The 20,836-nt window shown below is 46.9% G+C and overlaps 1 protein-coding gene across 3 annotated transcripts in view; it reads right to left on the bottom strand.

Annotated features, from left to right (window-relative positions):
• Nucleotides 1-20,836, bottom strand: part of LOC144763311 (uncharacterized) — a 77,777-nt gene that overhangs the window by 42,106 nt on the left and 14,835 nt on the right. For all 3 annotated transcript variants that reach the window (XM_078648789.1, XM_078648790.1, XM_078648788.1), the window contains exon 5: nucleotides 4,688-4,801. In XM_078648789.1, the coding sequence (XP_078504915.1) occupies nucleotides 4,688-4,801 (114 nt within the window). The remainder of the gene's footprint in view (nucleotides 1-4,687; nucleotides 4,802-20,836) is intronic.

The raw sequence follows: 20,836 nt of genomic DNA on the forward strand, positions 1-20,836 counted from the left end.
GGTGCTACAAGTGCTCAATGCGGGGTATACAAATACTATGTGCGCGGCGAAACTAAGTCCTCTTAACTCAGTTTCATGTGGCATAACCCAAAGCAAAACAAAGCCTGTATAGGTAAAAACTGTTAAATGCAATCCTGTAAGTGGTATGGACTGATATGCGGTCCTACTCCAAGCTCGTCTAGCTGTTTATGCCTCAGTTAGGGGCATACAACAAGGCATTCGGGGTTAAAAACTGTTGTGTGATCTAGGTAAGTAATGTAGACAAAATACAGTTGTAATTGAAGCGCATATAGCTGCTTCTTATCTAAGTTACTGCTGCATGGTCAGAAAAGGTGCGGAGACAGAGATCAATGTGTGGGTATTTTTGCAGAGAGGGAAATAGTCAAGTGAGCCAGCATGTAAAAGCATAGATCTCATTGTTTTGCTAGGACTGAGAGCGAGCGTCGGACGCATGACTGAGATACGGTCTACAAGTGCTGCTCTTCTCTGTGCGACAGAAAAGCAGTTCAACATAAAGTTGAAGACTGATATGTGGTCACAGTTGCAGAATGAATACCTTGTTGCTGTCCACGCTTCCCGAATGTGGCATGCCCGGTGAGAGGAGGAGTGTGAAGCCAGATACATCTTTCTAAAGGAGTGCCCGTAAGTATAGGGTAGCGCTGCCTAGTAACGGACCACTTGGGCCAGGAAACATGGGAAATGTAGTCCATGTGAGGACTGTTGCCATGAGACTAGATTGACGGAGTTTAACCCCTCTGCTGTGCCGCCGATTTTGCGGAAGTGCGGCACTTCCGCAAAACGGGCGGGGCCGCGTCGGCCAATGGCCTATGGCAGCACCAGGGAGGTAGTGGCCGACGGCAGCATGGAAGGGGTTAAAAACAAAGTCAAGGTTTAAAAGCTATGGGCACATGTATCATAATTTCAAATAGGGATTACCTAATTGCGATTCTATTTAAATGAATGAAACCCATGAGTTTCATTTAGCGTTTCCAAATGGGTCATAAATCGACCTACTTTATTAATATTAATGAGGCAATTTGTAATTCGAGACCCATTGAAAATCGCAAAAATCACATGGATGGTAGCCTGCTGGAGTCAACAGACCACCATGTCAAGGAGTGCTGTTAAATAAAGCAATCTTTTTTTTTTTAATGCAGCCCGTTTTCCTTGAAGAAAAATTAAAAGTTTACTTCTCATTATTTAAGAAAAGACAAAAGGAGTCTACAATCCCTCTATAAAAACCTGTTTCTAATTTCTTTAACTTTGTAATAGGGGGTGACTTGTGAGACACATAGTCTCCTATTATAAAGAAATGATGTCAGAATTCGACTGTAATAACTTATTACAGTTGTGTTCTGACGCCAGAAAGCCTGCTGCTAGAGCCCGCAGTGAGGGGAAAGGTAGGTTAGGTCATCAAGCATAATTAAAGCAGCTGTTTAAAGAACAAAAACAAAATGTTGCTTTTCTTTCTTCCGCTCTGTTCTTCTAGCTGCAAAGTGGTAAGCAGAAAAGAGATATGTTTGCATTCCTGCCTGTTTCTGCACATTCCGAGCTACTACGCCTTTTTGTAAAAAAAAAAAAAAAAAAACTACTTGTATTAAACTGATTCTAATATCTTTTCCAACAAATATCGAACAGCTTTTTTTGTGTTTAATTTTGCACTAGAGTTTTAATTTGTATTCTTCATGGTTGCAAACAAGCTGTCTCTTTCATATGAAAGAGCTACACACTAAGGATTTAAGTGGTTTGTGGTAAAAGTGATTATGTGACCATTTATTATAGGGAATAAAGTACCCCTTACTGTACATAATAAGGATATTACAAGTCACCTTTGAGTCCTATAACCTTATAAAGGAACTCGGCATTCCCCCTGTTCCTCTAAAGGGACCTGGAACTCCTCGGTGACTGGCAATATCCTTTTAATGTACAACAGAGGGTACTATATCACATATATTCTGTCTTCTGAGATCTACATAGAAAGGCTGAAAAAGTAACAAGGCCATTACTGCTTCCGTACACACTTCTTAAAGGTGTTTGGTCTACTCAGGACTGTTAACTTAAAGTAAATAATGTGAATTACTCTTATCAAAGAGTGGAAATTGCTAATAATTATGTTTTTGCTGAACACTGAATTTCTCGAAAAGCCTCTTATCTGAAACACATGCTAAGAGATCTGCGAGTAGCAATTGGGATGAGGTGAGGTTTGATGGGGGGAGGTGGAGGGGTTAATGAGCCGACGACAGGGCCCCATGAGGCCTACGTGAATATCAGGCAGGGCTGTTTTTGACGACATCTTGTGGTAAATCAGGCTAGGGATGGGACAAGTAGAAACGCAACAGACAGTGCAGTTGGCTCCTCTTCATTCTGTGCTTGGGGGTCACTGCGTGGGTTGTCACAGGCCTAAAATAGTCTTGGCCCTTTTCATGATCTTAGATACTACTTTAGTTCAATGAAAGTTAGTGGATTTCTGTATATCAACTTGTTACTGGAAACTCTTGTGGAGAAGCAACCATTCAACCTGCTATAAAGCTAATTTGGAGAAACCACCTTTGCAATAATGCCTTTAGGCTAATACTGTCAACTAAGTTTATGTTGATCCAATTTGGAGAACTTTGAACAGATTATAAAACAATAACGTAAGTTCCATCTAGCTGATGTCAAACTGGGAACTGAAGTGGATGAATACAAGAAATGCCTGCTCTTCCAGCACTAGTAAGAAACGCAGATAAGTGACAGCAGAACAATAATTTGATGAACAACACATAGAAAAAATGTACAACTGAGAAGCGAAGAGACTCCTTATATGGCAAAATGCAAATTATACCCTGGAAGGTTATGTGACTTTGTAGAGTGTGGCTAATCTCCCGTGAGGGTATCCAGGCGCTGAGTAGGGCAGGCCTGAGGGGTGAGGAAAAGATCATGCCTGTTTCGTCTGGAAAAACCCATGTCCTTTGGCAGTCCATTGTGGAGGGAGTTGTTCTGAGGTGTTTTGGGAGGTCATTCCAGGTCTTGGCTGAGAGGTATGAGAAGGAGCGTCCTCTGCTTCTGGTCTTCTTGATGCGAAGGAGGTGTGCTCCTGACTGAGGCGCAGATCGAAGGTGTCTGGTGAATTGGTAGAAGTTGAGGCGGTGGTTGAGGAAAGGTGTACCGGAGAGCTTGATAGGCGTGTATGGGTAGCTTTAACTGACATCTTTCCTGGACTGGGAGCCAGTAGAGATTATTGAGGAGTGGAGAGATGTTGTTAATTTGCACGATCTTCAGGATGAGTCTGGTGACGGCGATCTGGGTGGTTTGATGCCGACATAGGACATGGATTGGGATTCCGATGTAGACGGCGTTTTCGTAATCAAGTATACTTGTGATAACAGCCTGGGTGACCCTTCGACTGGTGTTCAGTGGGATCCACTCGAGATTCTTGCATAGCAATAGTAGAATGAGGAAGCATGATAAGGAGATGGTGTTGATCTGTCTGCTCATGGAGAGGTAGGTGTCCAGGATGATTCCAAGGTACTTGGGTTGGTCGGCGGGGGGGGGGGCATGTTTGGAGGGTCACCAAGAGGCGTCCCACAAGGAGTGGTTGTTGCCAAATATCAGGACTTTGGTTTTGTCTGTGTTGAGCTGGAGGCAGTTGTTTATCATCCCAGCAGTGACGCTGCTCGTGCAGTTGTTGAAGTTTTCTTTGGCAGTGTTGGTTGAGCCAGTAAGAGAGAGGATAAGCTGTGTGTCATTGGCATAGGATACTATGTTGATGCAGTGGGTTCTGGTGATCTCCACAAGGGGTGTCATGTAGACATTGAAGGGTGTTGGGCTGAGCAACGATCCTTGAGGGACTCCGCAGATGTGTTTCTTGGGTTCTGAAACGTAGGGGGCAAATCTAACTTGTTAAGTTCTTCCCGTGAGGTGGAGGATATTACCTTGAGGGCTGGTCCATGCTAATGAGTGGCTTGTGGGAGACTATATCGAAAGCTGTGCAGAGTTCAAGGATTAGTGTGTCCGTTTCTCGTTGTTCGAGGATGCTTCTGTTGTGAATCACTTTCCTCATTAACAACGTCTCAAGACTTCAATGACTATGCTGACGATGACCACATAGATGAAATCCGCACTGCTCTTTACAAATCAAAAATACCAATCCCTGTAGTGACAAAATCTATGCCCCAAAGGTGTGGGAAATCATTTCTGTCAAACCTGAGAAATTCCCAAGAGAGACATCTGGCAATACCAACATGCATGAAGTTTTCACAACTAAGGAAAGGAAAAGACACCAGAAGCTCCCCACAAGCTGAACTACCAAGTGATAGTTTACAACATAGTATATCAAATTCTAGTGTTTTGTATTAGGCATAAGAAGGAAGGGGAAATGGTAAACATTTAAGAGATTACAAAAGATGGTCACATATCTTCCAGATGGGTAGTTTTTAATGTCCTGCTTGCTGTGGCATGATACTTAAGGCTTGCTTGGAAAGCATCAGGTAAGAGAAATGAGAGAGCAAGTAAGCAGAATACTTGACACCCCAGCATCCATGCAGAGTTTAGTAGGGGCTCACAGAACAGAAAAGGAAACCCCAAGAGGAAAACACCAGCCAGACACACTAGCTAAGGTTTTAATAAAAACAAATTTAGATGGATTTAACTGTGGTAGGAAAGATCAAAAGGGCAAGTAACAATAAAAAAATACTATATTTCTGACCTGCCCTGTGATTGTCTTTGCTTTCATTTTCGCTCAGGTCCTGAGTATCCGACAGATAAAGACTTTCTTCTTGTTTTAGCTTAAATAATAAATCTGAATTTGCCTTCATCTCACCTGGGAAAACAGAAAATCTTTTATTTGTAGTCACATGCAACAATCTTAGTTTCTATTTTAGAATAAACCATATGTTAAAACAAATTGAGTGGGGGAATCAAAAGAACTCTAAGCGCAAAGGGGTCATTTATACAAGCGGGGCCGTAGTGGGCTTCTGTAAGTAAGCTTAACAGTTTCCAAGGCCACAAAATGGAGAAATTAGCATACATTTATTAGAAGGACCAAGGAACGCTGTTAAGTGGGCGCTAAATATTTTACTGAAAAGCATCACCAACTATTACATTTTTTTTTTAATTGTTTAAATGGTGAAGCCATTGCCAAGAGATGGTGCATATAAGAAAGGGCTTTTATAATCTATTTGATATTGTTGTCCAATGGACTTAGATGAATGGCATGATTTGCCATGCTTCCTCTATATGAATGAGACTGGAGACTGTCCTTTTTTCCTAGGTAAAGTTCAGGCATAAGTTATTGTTTACCAAGTGGTGGGGAGTCATAAAAGCAGAACAAAAACAATGTTGAAACTGGACTGTGAAGAATGTTTGAATATTGATAGATAAAATGGATCATAGGTATGCAACACCTTTCCACCTTAAAGTTTAGTATGTGCTGCTGGCAAAGAGGAGATGAAGATCTATGTTGGCTGATCAGTTAAAGTTGGATTTGAAAGTTGAAATTTTACTGATAGTTGGGGAAACGAAGGTCCCCTATCTCGTTCAACTTAAAGGTGTTTAAGATTTAGGGTGACATTGGTTTTATAAAGACTGTAGCTAACAGGGGTATCTGAAGTTCAGATTCCCCCAAAAAACATGTATAATGATTAAAATACTAAATCAATATGAATGTAAGACTAATTATAACAAACTATTTTCTGAGTTTTGTGTGTTATAGATTTGTGCATCATTAAGAATGTGGAGTGTTAGATTTAGGGGTCTCTAGTTGGAACAGGTAGGTACTTGTGACAAATAGGGGCCCTTGCCTCTAGTCAGGGTAAGAGGGTACACTCCTAAAATAACCCTGACTCACCCCCTTGGTAGCTTGGCACGAGCAGACAGGCTTATCTCAGGGGCAGTGTGTAAGGCATTTGCGACCACATACAGTAACCCAGTGACAACACTACAGATGGACACCACACAAGGTTTTTTTTTTTTTTTGGCAAGACAACCTTTATTGACCTCATACATCAGAACACAGCCGGGTGCCTACATCCCATCGGGCCGGCACAGCATTATTCAATCTGCAATACAAAGGATGTTGGGAAAATGTAAACACAGCGATCCGCCTACAACCCAGTGGGCCGGCCGCGTCAAGGAAGCAATCATATCAGGCAGTGGTGACTTCAGGTCGCCAGAAAAAAAAGAACCTAACCCCCCCAACCCCCCCCTTACAAATCTATGAGTCACAATAAAGCCACGACTGTCGCCTAATCATTCATATCCGTTACCAGTCAGATCTCAATCATTCACTCTCAGCAAAGAAGGTGGCATAAGGTCAGCATATGTATGCAGCTGTTCCTGGCAGTATGTAAGGTCATTAAGCAAATCTTTAAATTTAGGGGCGCCCCCGCACCCCCAGCAACAAGTCCACTGGCTGTGCTCTATGAGTTTTATACAACCGTTTGTAAAACCCCCTAAAAGTCTCCACAATCTCAGTCGCATCAGTATGCATTTGTCCATCCTCCCCCTCAATTTCCAGTACCGTATTCGAGAAGCGTGAGGGCCGAACCAAGGCCACCCGCATCTTCCCGGGTCGATCTCCCTCTCCGTATTGCCATGCCCTAAAGTATATTCCCCTGTGATGGCATTCTCTCTCCGCCGTCTCTTGATATTCATGAAGGACGCTGCGTAGCTTAGCCTGCAGTGCAGGAGTGGGAGTCTGCAGCATTTCCACCTCTATATGCCGGAGCTCCCCTTCCAGCCGACGTAAGGTAGAACGTATATCCCGCAAGACCCCACCACTCTTTGCAATGCATATGCCCCTCACAGTAGCCTTGAAGGCGTCCCACAGCGTGGAATAGCACTCCACCTGCTCTAGTTCTTGCTTGAATACTGGGTCCAACAAGGAGAGTGGATTAAAGCGCCAAAACTGAATCAGTCTGTGGAAGTGTCACTGTGACCAAACCCGGAGAGTGGTCCGAATAGGTCCTAGGGAGATGGGAAGAGTGTGTCACCCATGTGGCAAGGCCCTTACTAATAATCCATGCATCTATTCTCGACCAGGATGCTCGAGCCGTAGTGTAGCAGGTACCCTCCCGCCTTGTCGAGTGCACGTGTCACCAAATATCAACTAGGTCGTAGTCTTCAAGTAGCGCTTTGAGAGGGGCTTGGGATCGAGAGTAGTGGTGTGGTTGCGGGTGGGAGCGGTCCAGACCAGGAGCAACAGTCATTTTGAAGTCACCCCCCCATAATAGATGCATGGACCCAATCTCTAGTATCTTTCCCCAAAGCACACGGAAAAAGTCTGGATCATCTGTGTTGGGTCCACAGCAGGACACAAGGGTGAAGGTCTGATTAGCTATCCTGCTCCAAAGAATAGAGTACCGGCCCTGCCCATCCGTAATATTCCCCAGCGGGGTGTATGGGATGGACTTTCTCACCAGTATACACGTGCCGCGAGCATACGAGGGGAACAGTGGGACTAAACTGCGTCTCTTGCAACACAGCACAGTGGATATTGTGCCTATCTAAATAGGATAGAATATGCCTACGTTTACGGGCTTCTCCCATCCCACGTACATTCCAGGTGAGAAAACGGTAAACAGAGGGAGCTGATCGGTCACCCATTGCGACACCTAGGATAACTCATTCTCCCTAATTGAGTGAAGGCAACTCGATAAAGGCATTGCGATGGAAACCTGTCAAGAAAGTCAGTGGCCTGTGACATGCTACAATCTCTTACAATATATGCAATCCCATACCCCCAACCCCACCCTCCTCCCACATCTGCAGCTCAAACCTGCCGTGGTCCACATCCCTCCCTCCCCTCCCCCCTTCTCACCATTGCTGGTTCCCAACAGGGAAAAACATCTGAACCAATACCGCAACTCGCGGAAAGAAACCCAAGGTCATATCAAAAAGGGGTCACCTGTGAGGTGGAGTTCAGAGGGCGTCCAGGAGTCTTCCTCGCTAAAGCGAGGGTGCTCAGGTAGTCGTGTATATGGTCATCAAGAAATTCCAATGTTTAATAAGAACAGTGCCATACATATCTGTCCTGTAGGCAGCAACAGGGATGAAATGTACCTGTCTATAGCATCTCAGGGGGGCAGCGGGGTGGAGGGACCTCCCAGTTATTACTAAGAGCGGTCGTCACTGCAGAGGCCACCACAACATCATTCAGCAAACTAGTGCATACACAACAGGCCCCATCCCCTCTGTGAGGGGGGAGGGGTCTCCTTCCTCCCCAACCCCACCCCCGATATAGAAAAGCCCCTCTCACCTACATCATCCAGGTCAGAAACACATGGCGTGTGTGCACAGCATAGAGCGAAGGACAGCTAACTTGCAACTATTCCACATCCGAAGTGCCGCCGCCATCTGCAGGGCAATGGGGCGGCAAGGCCCGACCCGCCACCGGCCCCGGTAAGGTCTTCAGGAAGTCCTGTGCCAGTTGCGGAGTGTTAAAGAAATGTTGCTTGTGTTGATAAGTCACTTTCAATTTTGCGGAGAAGAGCATTGCGTATGGTATGGTATTTTCAGTTGCTGTCGTTTCTTTTTTACCGGTAGAAATTTCCTTCTCTGTTCCTGGACAGCCATGGTGAAATCCGGATATATCGAGATGTCCATCCCCTCGTGGCGGATCGGTCCTTTCTCCCTGGACAGGCGAAGAGCCACATCTCGGTCCCGGTAATTGAGCAGGCGGGCGATTATTGGGTGAGGTGTAGCCCCAGGCACCGGGCGAGCCATCAGCGATTGGTGAGCCCTCTCTACCACCAACACTGGTGAGATGGCCTCCCTTCCAAAGAGAGCAATGAGAAGACGCTCCACATAGTCCTCCATTCTCCCTGTCGAGGTTGATTCCGACCCTCCTAAAATGCGGAGGTTGTTCCTCCGAGAACGGGACTCAAGGTCCTCGTTTTTGGCCGCAATTACCCGGAGGACCCTCTCCATTTCCAGCGTGCGGGCGTAGTTGTTGTGGATGTGTCTTCTAGATCAGAGATGCGCCGCTCAGTCTCGCCAGCCGCTCTTCATGTTTGTCCACTCTATGCGATACGCCATCTAAGACATAGAGTCCATCTTGGATTCAATAGAAGTCAGACTAGATTGCATGGTCAACAGCAGGTCCCTCAGGTCAGCAGTCGAGGGTGCCTGAGCCTCCGCTTGTTCCTCCTCTGGGTCCACGTGCGATCGTGTTCCCTTCCTCGCCTCAAAGTTAAGCTTCGGTTGGCGGCCATCTAATTTCCCCATGGTGGCAATCAGTATAGGCCTGCTCCCAATAGCGGTCCACCACTGTCGATGTAGTGCCCAGGCCTAGTCACGATAAGGAGCACCTCCACACCTCAACTGCTTTCCTCGCAAGGGGCCCACCACAGGACGTCCACTGGAAAGAAAAAAGCCGAAGCCGTCACGCTCTGTACTTCAATATGGGCAACGGAGGGTCCATGGTTAGCCCTCAAAATTAGCTGTAGGGCCCTTATTTCCTGGCCAGTTCTTACACGTATCCACACACACCAACAGCCTACAGGCGTCCCAGCTGTACCTCCAGGTGGCTCCCCAGGCCAGGGGGTCCCTCCTCTCAGAGTCCTCCCGCAAAAAAACACAAAGCCTGGCAGTATCAATGCATCCCCTGCTTCTTCAACTGTCCTCGTATTACAGATTTACTTGCACCCGTCCCCAAGGTGTGGTCTATTATGCCCCCAACTGCGCATTTAACTCAGCCTGTAATTATACACCTTGTAGGAGCTGCTGAGCAACCTCCACCAAATGTCTGTGTAATGGCAGTTGTTACAGGACTTCAGCTCAGCATGGGCCTCACCCGTTATTCAAGCAGGCCAGGGATATAGGGCCAGCCACGTTCCCCTAATACAGCCAAAGCTCAATCCTCACCTCAGGAGCTCCGCTTGAAACGCCGCCGGGGGGGCCTTAAGCACAGCCCAGCTCGCACCACCTCCACCGCGCTCTCGTAGGCCCAGCAAACACGAAGGAGGCTCTGCCCGCCTGTGGGTCTTCGTCAGCGCCTCCTCACCTCTCCACGAGACGAGGCCTGCATAGCCCCTTGCGGCGCCCTGCAGCCTCGTCACGTCCCTCACCAGCTCCAACTGCACCCCCGACGACCCGGCCCGCAGAGCTACAGCGCGTCACCGGACTCAGCAGGCACCAAATCCCGCAGGCAGAAGCCGCTCACTCCCGCTCCGTCTGATCCGCGGCAGCAGGCACAAGCTGTCAATCCCGCACCTCAGGCCAGTTCGAATGCGGGGGAGGGCAACTGAGCACCCCACAGCGCTCCGGCAATAGATCCAGGCCACCCTCGCAGCTCTACCGCAGTCCCTTCGGCGCTGTATCAGGCTGCAGGAGCGCGGCTGCTTCACCTCCTGAGCAGTCTATCGGCACCAATCAGGGGCGATCCTAGTCAGCTATCCCGCCACCACCGGGGGATCCGCCACACCTCCAGTCACCGCCGGTGGTGAAACTGAGCAAGCTTCGTGGATATGCTCCTACGCCGCCAGCAAATATTTCAGCGCCGCCATTTTAGTTGCAGACCGCCCTGCAGGCCAGAAGCATCAATCGTCACCACACAGGCAGGTCCCAGCAATTTTTCCATTGTTAAATAGTCTTGTAAATTACAGCTGCATAAAGGATGTCTTTCAGGGGCTCATAAACTCCGGATGACCAGGATAAAAGGCAGAATTTTCCCCCAAGCGGCAAGAGCCTCACAGAGGTGCAGCCATCTTGATTGGCTCCCTCTAGCGCCCCCCACCACACAAGGTTTTATATCAAAAATAAGTATACTTTACATGGCTTTACCACAAGACCATAAACGACAAAAATACACAATACTGGTACTTTAAGATGGTAGATTTAGCTTAGTTCAGTTCAGTTCTTAAGATGCGACACTTTGCGCCAATGTACCTTATGTTGTGTTGTGCTTCTACGACAAGCAATGTCGCAGCGAGGGAAATGCGGCAAAGTTCAGGTGCAAAGAAATAAAGATGTGAAGATCTCCCAGATGCGGCACGCTTCTCCCACGATTGCGTGAAGCTTCCGAACGATGTGACAACTACAGCGGCGACATCCTTGTTCAGAAATCCGATGGCAGCAGCTCCGACGGCGGCGCGCTTCTCGGGGATGCGAGGCGCTTTCCTCTATGCGGTGCAATGCGACAGTTCCAGCGGCGACACCCTTGTTCAGAAGTGCGACGGCAGGCAACAGCGACATGCTTCTTCCTCAATGCGAGATTCTTCTCTCGATGCGTGCAGTGCGACAACTCCAGCGGTGACACCCTTGTTCAGAAGTGCGTCGGCAGGCAGCAGCGACGGCGACACGCTTCCTCTTCGTTGCAGCACGCTTCTCTCGATGCGGTGCTGTATGACAACTCCAGCGGCAACACCCTTGTTCAGAAGTGCAACGGCAGCAGCAGCTCCTTGCGACACGCAGTCCCTCAGAAGGCCCAAAACAGCAGCAGGCACTTCCAAAAGGACTCTGGGGAGCTGGCGGTTGAAGTCTGTTGTCCCTGAGACTTCAGCAGGAGGCAAGCTCTTTTCCAAGCCCTTGGAGATCCTTCACAAGTTGAAAGCAAAGTACACAAAGTTCCTTTCTCCTTCCTTTGGCAGTAAGGCAACCACTGCAGGCCAATCCCCAAGAGGCACTGCAGCTTGGGAATAGTCTCTCCTCAGTTTCTTCAGGTTCCTCTCCTCAGTAAAGGTTTCTTCTTGTAGTCCAAAACTGATCTAATTTCATGGGATTATACCCCCAAATCCTTTGTTCTCTGAGGGGAAAGGGGCCTTTGCCCAGTCCAAACCAGTTCTTAAGCACTCTGTTTACCAGGCTTCTCCTCTCCTTTCACAGTGCCGGGCAGAAACATCAGGCGCCCCACAGGAGGTGAAGCCAGCATTGTGGAAGGCAAGTACAGCCCTGGAGCACTTTGTTGACAGGACTCCTTCTCTTCTTTCAGTGTGCAGGGCAGAGACATCAGACGCTCCCCCGGAGGTGGAGCCAGCATTGTGGAAGGCAGGCACAGCCCTATTCAAGGTTCAGGTGCAACTCCTCCCTCCCATCCAAATGCAGATCTCTCTATTCACCACTGGGCTGACTCATCCTGTCTCTTGGAATCCCTCAGCCCGTCACTCACAAAACCAGACAAAGGAATACACAACCTAGCAGAGGCAGGCTTGAACGGTTAGGAGAGCAAATACCTACTTTCTAAAAGTGGTATTTGCAAACACAATGTTAAAACCAATTTCACTAAAAGATGTATTTTATCATTCTGAGTTCAGAAATACTAAACTCGAATTTCTACCATGTTCTCTGAGTCAGTTAGGATTATAAAGTGTAATAATTCTAACAGCCCATTCTGGCATATGGGGAACAGGTAGCCTTGCAAAAGTAAAAAACGAAAATGGCTGTAATTCACTACTAGGACACGCCACACACATCAGGGCTTGTCCTACCTTATACTTACAATGCACCCTGCCCTTGGGCCTACCATAGGGGTGACTGATATGAAGAAAAGGGAAGGTTTAGGGACTGGCAAGTAGGTACACTTGCCCAGTCAGCATGACAGTACCAGACTGCACGTAGGCTCTGCAATGGCAGACCTTAGAGACATTTTACAAGGCTGCTTCTGTGGGTGGCACAACCAGTGCTGCAGGCCCACCAGCAGCATTTGGATTTACATGCCCTGGGCACACTCCGTGCACTAGACTAGGGTCTGACAAGTAAACCAAATAGCCAAACATGGAACCACTAATTAATACATCAATTTACAATAGGGAGCACTTGCACTGTGGCACTGGACAGAAGTGACACAGTGCCCAAAGCATCTAACACCAGCCAAAACGCATGAGGCAACAGCAAAAATGGAAGGGAGACCCACGCCAATAGAGCCAGGTCTAAAGTGGAGAATGTGGATTTACTCTTGATTATACATGTATACATCAATATAGTATTGTTGTCTTTGAAACACATTTTCTATGACATCTAGAAGTGTGTTTTTAAGCTTTTATTAACTAGGCCACAATTTAGGCCCAGGCGCCATTTTTTCAAAATGGATGTCTCTGGCGTTTTCCCCTGCACATTTCACAGTTCACTATTTCTGCAGTACACAGTCAAGTAGAGCAGTTTTTATTTCCCTCGGGGGGCCTTTCTATCTGGGTGGCATCTCATTTGGGATGCAAGGCTAGGGCCCTCAAAACCAACTTCCTGGATGTTCAGTGCGTATTATTGGAATGGTCGAACCATACAAAACTCGCACTGATTAATGTTTATTCCAGACCGGTGGGCTTAACAATGCCATCACCCACCTTTGAGGAGCTCTCTGTATTCTTCCCACACCTCCCGAAGGGTGCTAGGATTTTGGTAGGGGGAGATTTCAACTGTCAGTTTGAGCCGCTCACCTTGACAATGGAGGGAGCACTCGGGGAAGAGGATGGTCAGTGTAGAATACCGCAATTGGTGGGTCCCCCAGCAAAACCATGGACGCCCCTAGCGACACAAATGTTGGCATTCACCCTTAGCAACTCTTTGAGGGCCTGTAATGGCAGATCTGGGAGGGATATCCCTTCTAAGCCGACCTTTAATAGGCCCGGCCAGGAGTCCCACTTGGACTACATCTTGGTCCAGACCCTGGACTGGAATAGGGTCTTGGCCTTCGATGTGGTCCAAAGAAGTGAGAGCGACCACAACGCGCTGACTCTCTCGTTGGCCCTGCCATCCGGATCCACGGATGACCAGTTGGACCAGACAACATCAGTTAATAACTTAACCTTAACTAACGACAGGCGCAGAGTTCGCTGGACCAAACTCCTAGATAATCCTGCCCACATCTCGGAGCTCTACGGGAGGCTACTCCCCACACTAGAATCTGTGGGGACAATTATATATTGTCCTCCCTCAGAAGAATTTTTTCTGAAGTTGGGCACTCTTCACATGGACCTGGTGGGCACCCTTGTGGAGCTCTTGAATCCAGTTGTGAGGAAAGGGCCCCGCAGGGCACAAAGACAGTCATGGTACTCAGCTTGTAGGGAGGCAAAGGGTAAACTGCTCGCCGCACTGAAGCATTCCAGGGATGCAGGGGTAATTAGGTCAAGGAGGGTGGAGTTAAAGCAAGCCATCCATAACGGGAAAGTGGCTTGGGACCACACAAATTGGGAAAATATGCCGACCTCCCTCCAGACAAGAGACACTCGCAAGTTTTGGCAGATTGTGAAAACAGGTTCAGCTGAGCCGATTCAAGCAGTCGAGGCCAACATCGCGGCTGCGGTCTGGGAGGACCATTTCCGTTGCCTTTACGAAGAGGCTGCCCCGGGTCGGCCCAACTCGCAAGCCAGTGTATCACTGGAACACCCCTTCTCGCCGGGTGGGCCAATTGTTCAATCCTCAAACATGGAAGGCGCTGAGCCTTTGCAGTTCTCTTTGGGCGAGGTTATTATTGCAATATCCAAACTACCGTCAGGGAAAGCCCCCGGAATAGACAAAATCCCGGGTGATTTATTTAAACACCAACCCATGGTCTGGGCTCCATATTTGTTAATGGTTTTTAATGCAGTTCTTGCAGGAATGGCGGTTCCTAATACTTGGCTGGGTGCAGAGATTGTACCAATCTTCAAGAAGGGCTCTCCTCTGCTCCCAGCCAACTATAGGCCAATCAGCCTCATTAATGTCTCGCAAAAACTTTTTGCAATGCTGATTCTTGACCGCCTCCAGGATTGGATGACAGACCACTCAGTCTTAAGTACATTCCAGGCGGGCTTCAGGAGTAAGGTGTCAACCACGGACCAACTTTTCCGGTTGGCCCTTCTTTTTTGGAAGACTGTGAGGGTGGAGGGGGGCACCTTATATACCGCCTTTGTCGATCTCTGCGCGGCCTTTGATCTCGTCCCGCGGAGTAAACTCTAGACGGTACTGGCTAAACTTGGCCTCCCCCACGCTCTCCTAAATGTCATCATTCGTTTACACACCCAAAATTATGCACAGGTAAGGTGCGGGAGGTTGGGCTGTCTGCCCAATAGATTCCCCGTTGGCAGAGGGGTAAGGCAGGGCTGTGTTCTTGCACCGACCCTGTTTTGCCTCTTTGTCAATGGGGTAATCGACTTTTTAAATAATATCATCAACACAGATGCACCCAGACTTGGTGGCACTAGGGTGCCCGCGATTATGTTTGCGGATGACACCCTATTGCTTTCAAAATCCCCTATGGGGATTCAGCGCATTTTGGAGGGGTTTGAGGCATTCTGCCGAGAGCATGGTCTTGAAATAAACGCCATGAAAACCAAGTTTATGATTTTCAACCCCCCCAAAAAGACACGTCCCAATCCGTCTATAGGCCCCAATAAACTAGAAAGAGTCTATACTTTTGAGTACCTGGGCGTGACTATTAATGACAAACTGGAATGGGGTGATCACCAGGTCAAGTCACAGCTCAGACTGGCGCAATTAACAGGGGGTATAATCAGGCTAGCAAATTCCAACAGATCATCCATTAGGCCGCTAGCCCCTCCCCTGGAGATCTATAGACTCCAGGCCAGAGGAGCGATCCTCTATGGTAGCGAACTCTGGGGGTATGCTTGTAAACTGGTTACCTTAGAAAATAAATTCCTCAGGCAATTACTAAAGCTACCGACAAGCACACCGCTCCTGCCTGTAAGGCTGGATTTGGGTCTAAAGCCCTTGGATCAATTGGTGGGTGTGAAACCTTTAACCTTTTGGAGAAGACTATGGTCCACCCCTGAGTTAGCCAACTATAGGCAGGAATTGCAGGGAATCCTTGCACTACCTGCTGCAGAGAATATTCCATGGTTCAAATACATCAAATCTGAATTTGACCGGCTGGGCCTTCCGTCCCTGTGGAGTGACCCTCTAGTCGCCTGCCAGGGTATGCCCCGGAAACATCTTGTGGCAACCTACTATACATGCAATTTGGCATCTCACACACAGGGCATACGCCCAGACTCATTGGCTAATACATACCTTGCGGTGAAAGATTCCTACAGGTTTGAGCCAGTCCTTGATGACATCTTCCCAAATCTGGCCCAGAAGCTATTTCTTCAATGGCGCTACAGTACTCTTCCGTTAAGAGCATTCACGAGCAAATGGAAGCAGCCAACCCTGGAGAACTGCCCAGGCTGCAATTGTAGGCTGGAAGAGGAACTTCATCTAGTCTTCTTTTGTCCTGCCTACACTGCTGCCAGAAGATCTTGGGTAATCCCCTTATGCAAGAACCTAGGGTTCCGTAAATGCTCTGAGGCCTTTAGAATCCTCAAAACTGACCTGTCCAAAGTAACTGTGTTTGCAATGGCTAAATCTTTAGAGGCAGCTTGGCACAAGAGACTGCTCCTAATTTCTAGGGCACTGTACTTTTAGCCCCTGTTGGTGCTATTTAAGTTTCAAACTATGGCACTATATGTGTGATTTTAGCCCTATGATATATTGTTTTAATGTATTCAGCATCATTTTAGTATTCATGATAGACTGTTTAATTGCATTTAGTACCATTTTAGATTGATTGTGGCAACAAGCAGTGATTTTTGTATTGCTTTCCAGAATATGTGATGGTTTTCTTTTTTGCATCTTTTCCTGGCTAGTCATTGAGTTAAAAGTATTGTTGCTCTTCTGTACCATTTTATTGTATCTTTTATGGCAGATTGCCGAAATAAAGATTACTGAAAGAAAGATTATACATGTATACATCAATATAGTGTTGTTGTCTTTGAAACACATTTTCTATGACATCTAGAAGTGTGTTTTTAAGCTTTTATTAACTAGGCCACAATTTAGGCCCAGGCGCCATTTTTTCAAAATGGATGTCTCTGGTGTTTTCCCCTGCACATTTCACAGTTCACTATTTCTGCAGTGCACAGTCAAGTAGAGCAGTTTTTATTTCCCTTGACACTGTTATTGCTGTTCTCAATTAACTTTCCTAGCTTGATCCCAATACTATATCTTTCTCAAGGACCTTCTGCTAGCTTACTGTGTCCTGTTCATTCATAATAGTTTGCTGCCCTTCATGTAATTACTTTGTCCTGCCATTTCTGGATGACATTAGCACGGAGTGGGCAGAATCAATATTCATGTAGTGGGACAGAAAAGTGTTTATTTTGAGTCGGGCTTTCCAGTGCTCTGCATCGGGACTTAATTGCCAACACTGGCTCTTATGGCAGTCTGCCACATGCTGGTGCTCTCGGTCTTATTTAGAGAAGAGCACAAGTACAGTTGTTTAATAATTTAATATACATTAAAAATGACAAATATCTGCCACCCAAGCACTTCTTATAGCTTTGAGGGCCTGGAATAATCCTGAAGTGTCACACGTGCAAAAATGTGATGGTTAGTAGGTGTGTTTCTACTGTAATTGGCTGTGATAGCAGGAACAATGGGTGATGAAAGCTGCAGTCTCCTCCTGACAGTGCTAAGGCAATATGACATTTAATAAAACTGTGCTCTGATTTTTAAATAATGTAATGCATTTGTTCACACGATGATGAATCTGCATTTTCTATTCAGTTCTTTGAGAAGATTTCCTATATAAACCCCTGATTTTGAGGGTAAACCAAAAGACTTTCCGATGCGACTAGGAATGCTTTCCATTTCTACATTGATTTTGCTGCTCATTTGAGAATGTTGATTTTACTATCAACTCCACTCCTACAGTTTCCTTCTCGGGTATCCTATTCTACAGGCCCCCCGGCCCTAGAACTTTCTTCTGTCACGACCTGATGAAGTTAGTGGAACCTTTCCTTGATAGACCCAATCTCACTCTCCTAGGGGACTTTAATTTCCATTTAGAAAACTCTAGCTCCAGAGATACACTATACTTAGTGGAAACCCTGGATGCATGTGGCATGATCCAACTTGTGGAACGTCCTACTCATTCAGCAGGCCATACGTTGGGTGGGGTGTTCTCTAATGATTCCAGATTAAAGACAGGTACCCCGATCACCTTGGCCTGGTCAGATCATCGGGCTGTGCCCATTGAGCTTATGGTACGTAGTACAGCCTCTACTCAATCGGACTCCAAGAAATGGGGACTTAAAAGAAATTTCACAGAGATCAATAATGAAGCCCTAGCCCCATTTCTGTCTAGACTTGGTTCTTCTCTAAATAAGGAGACTAACTCCGCGGCAGGGGAGTTCTCCAATATCATAACGGAGGCTGTAGATATTCTAGCTCCCGCTATACTCCACTACTCTGCTAGAAAGAGCCCTTCTGCGCCCTGGTTCTCCGACAAGCTTAGACAGCTGAGACAGGGATGCAGAAGACAAGAGAGGATCCCGCGCGGTAATCTCGATCTCACTGAGAAGGTAAAACATAAACATCTTCTAAAAGAATATAAATTAGCAGTTATTGAGGAAAAAAAGGCATTCTATGTCAATCTGACTACCTCCCTGAAATCCTCCAAAGATCTTTTTAAGATTATTGACTCCCTCTCTGCCCCCAAGACTATCGATCCTATCGTCGAAACACAGGAGCTCTGTGACAAAATTTCCACCTTCTTCCAGACCAAAATTGCTGACATTTATAATGCTCTGGAAGTTCTCAATCTTCAGCTGGATCTTGTACCTGAGCCTAGTCTGCTCCTTTTCCACTCCCCTGCTCTTGTAGCAGGGACCCAGGCTTCGGAAACTGGGCAGAGTCTGTCTGCCTTTCGGCTTCTCACCCTCAATGAGACAAACAGCCTCCTTGATAACATCCAATCAGGCTCCCCTTTGGACTCTTGTCCGCTTAAAATCTTGAAGGCCTGCAGGGAGGTGGTTATTCCTCCTCGTCTTGAGGTGATGAACCTGGCAATTATGGAGGGAACTTTTCCCTGCTCCTGGAAACAGGCGGTCGTCAAGCCTCTCTTGAAGAAAGCCTGTCTTGACCCCGCAGTACTGAAAAACGTTCGACCGATTTCTTTACTTCCGGCCCCTGCTAAGATTCTTGAGGCCCATCTTAATCGCCACCTTACCACCTTTTTGGAGGACTCAGGCCTGCTGGACATTTCGCAGCATGGCTTTCGAAAGTCCCATAGTACTGAGTCTGCCCTTACGGTGGTTGTCAACAACATCCGCTCGAGGGTCGACAGGGGCCAGATCGCTCTGCTGGTCTTTCTCGATCTTACGGCAGCTGTCGACACCCTGTCTCCCCTGGTCCTGGTCGCCAGGCTCAGGGAGATAGGAGTGGGAGGCTCAGCCCTTAGCCTTCTTTCTTCCTTCCTACATCAGAGGGAACAAAGAGTGAAGTTGGGTGACTTTCTGTCCTCCCCCAAGCCAGTGCAGTGTGGGGTGCCCCAGGGATCTTCCTTAAGTCCTACCCTTTTTAATATTTACGTCGCCCCACTTGCCAGGGTAGTGAGGTCGTATGGTTTTGAGGTGTTGTCGTACGCCGACGACACTCAAATCATGGTATCCCTCACACAGTCTGTGAGTGAATCTGCCCTCAATTTCAGAACCTGCATGGAGGCAGTTTCCCAGTGGATGATACGAAATTTTCTAAAACTTAATGGGGAGAAGACCGAGGTCTTGATTTTTGGGGGCCAGCAAGACATCTGGTCTAATGACTGGTGGCCGGACTCCTTGGGTGTTTGTCCTACTCCCTCACATTCTGCCAAGAATCTGGGGGTCCTGATTGATACCTCTCTCTCTCCTTTGACCGTCAGGTCCGCAGGACGGTCTCCACCTGCTGTGGTATCATCAGGATCCTCAGAAAGATCGCTGCCTACCTCTCCCTGGATGCCCGAAAACAGGCTGCAGTGGCTCTAGTCTGTTCGAGACTGGACTACTGTAATGCTCTGTATGGGGGCATGAATAAGAGCCTTATTAATCGTTTACAGATGGTGCAGAATGCTGCGGCCAGGATGGTGCTCAATCTTCCTAGGCTCTCCTCTGCATCGCTGGCTAGGAAATCTCTTCACTGGCTCCCTGTCGAGTCCAGGATTACATTTAAGCTTCTCTGTCTCGCTCATGGGGCAGTTTATGGCTCTGGCTCAGAGAGTATTAGGTCTCTCCTTCATACCTATTCTCCCTGCAGGACCCTTCTGTCTTCTTCAAAAAATCTCCTATTAGTCCTTAGATTTACCAAAGAAAGATGGGGAGGGAAAGCGTTTGTCACCATAGTTCCTAAGCTTTGGAAATCTCTTCCTCCTGAGCTGGTGGGATTACCCTCTTTGGCGCGTTTTCGCAAAGAACTTAAAACTTGTTTTTTCTGTCGGGCGTATTCTTAGATGTGTATCCGGTGAATTTGAGATGGCCTCTTTAAATTTCGGCGCCTTGATGCCCTTGGGCTACGTTGCGCGGTAAAAATCCCAAATAAATAAAATAAATAAATTACTCTCCTCTATAATGCTCTATTTGCTGAGAACTTTCATGGCAAAGACTTAATGCTGACTGTATGCTGTATCTTTTTACATTTTTAAATAAATGGTTTGCATCTATTATGCTTGTCCAGAACTCAATTATTGAATGGGCCCTTTCTTGATTTACAGTATTTCTAATGTATTGGGAGGTGCCTTACCCCGGGGATACATTGCCCCAAGAAATTCAGGTTTAACACTTTCTCTGATTCATCAATCCGTCATTGAGTTGTTAGACAGCAAGGAAAATCGGAGTTCACTAGACGGATTTGTCACCAAGGATAATAGAGGAGTAGTAATATATAATATAAAAGTGAGTTATGTTTGGTTTTTAAAATCAAATATCGTTCTTTTACTAGAGTCCTTTACATGGTTTTCTCAAGCAATAAACCACACAAAGAACTCTTGAGGACCCATTTTTTAATCTACAAAAATTGTGGACATCATGGTTATTAGGGAAGGACTGTGAGTCACAGACGCATAATGACAGGTAAACAATATTGTGAAGTGGAGGAAAAGTATGACGAGTCCATGCTCTGGCAATGCAGATAGATA

Source organism: Lissotriton helveticus, chromosome 6, assembly GCF_964261635.1.
Source record: "Lissotriton helveticus chromosome 6, aLisHel1.1, whole genome shotgun sequence".
NCBI classification, from domain to species: Eukaryota; Metazoa; Chordata; class Amphibia; order Caudata; family Salamandridae; genus Lissotriton; species Lissotriton helveticus.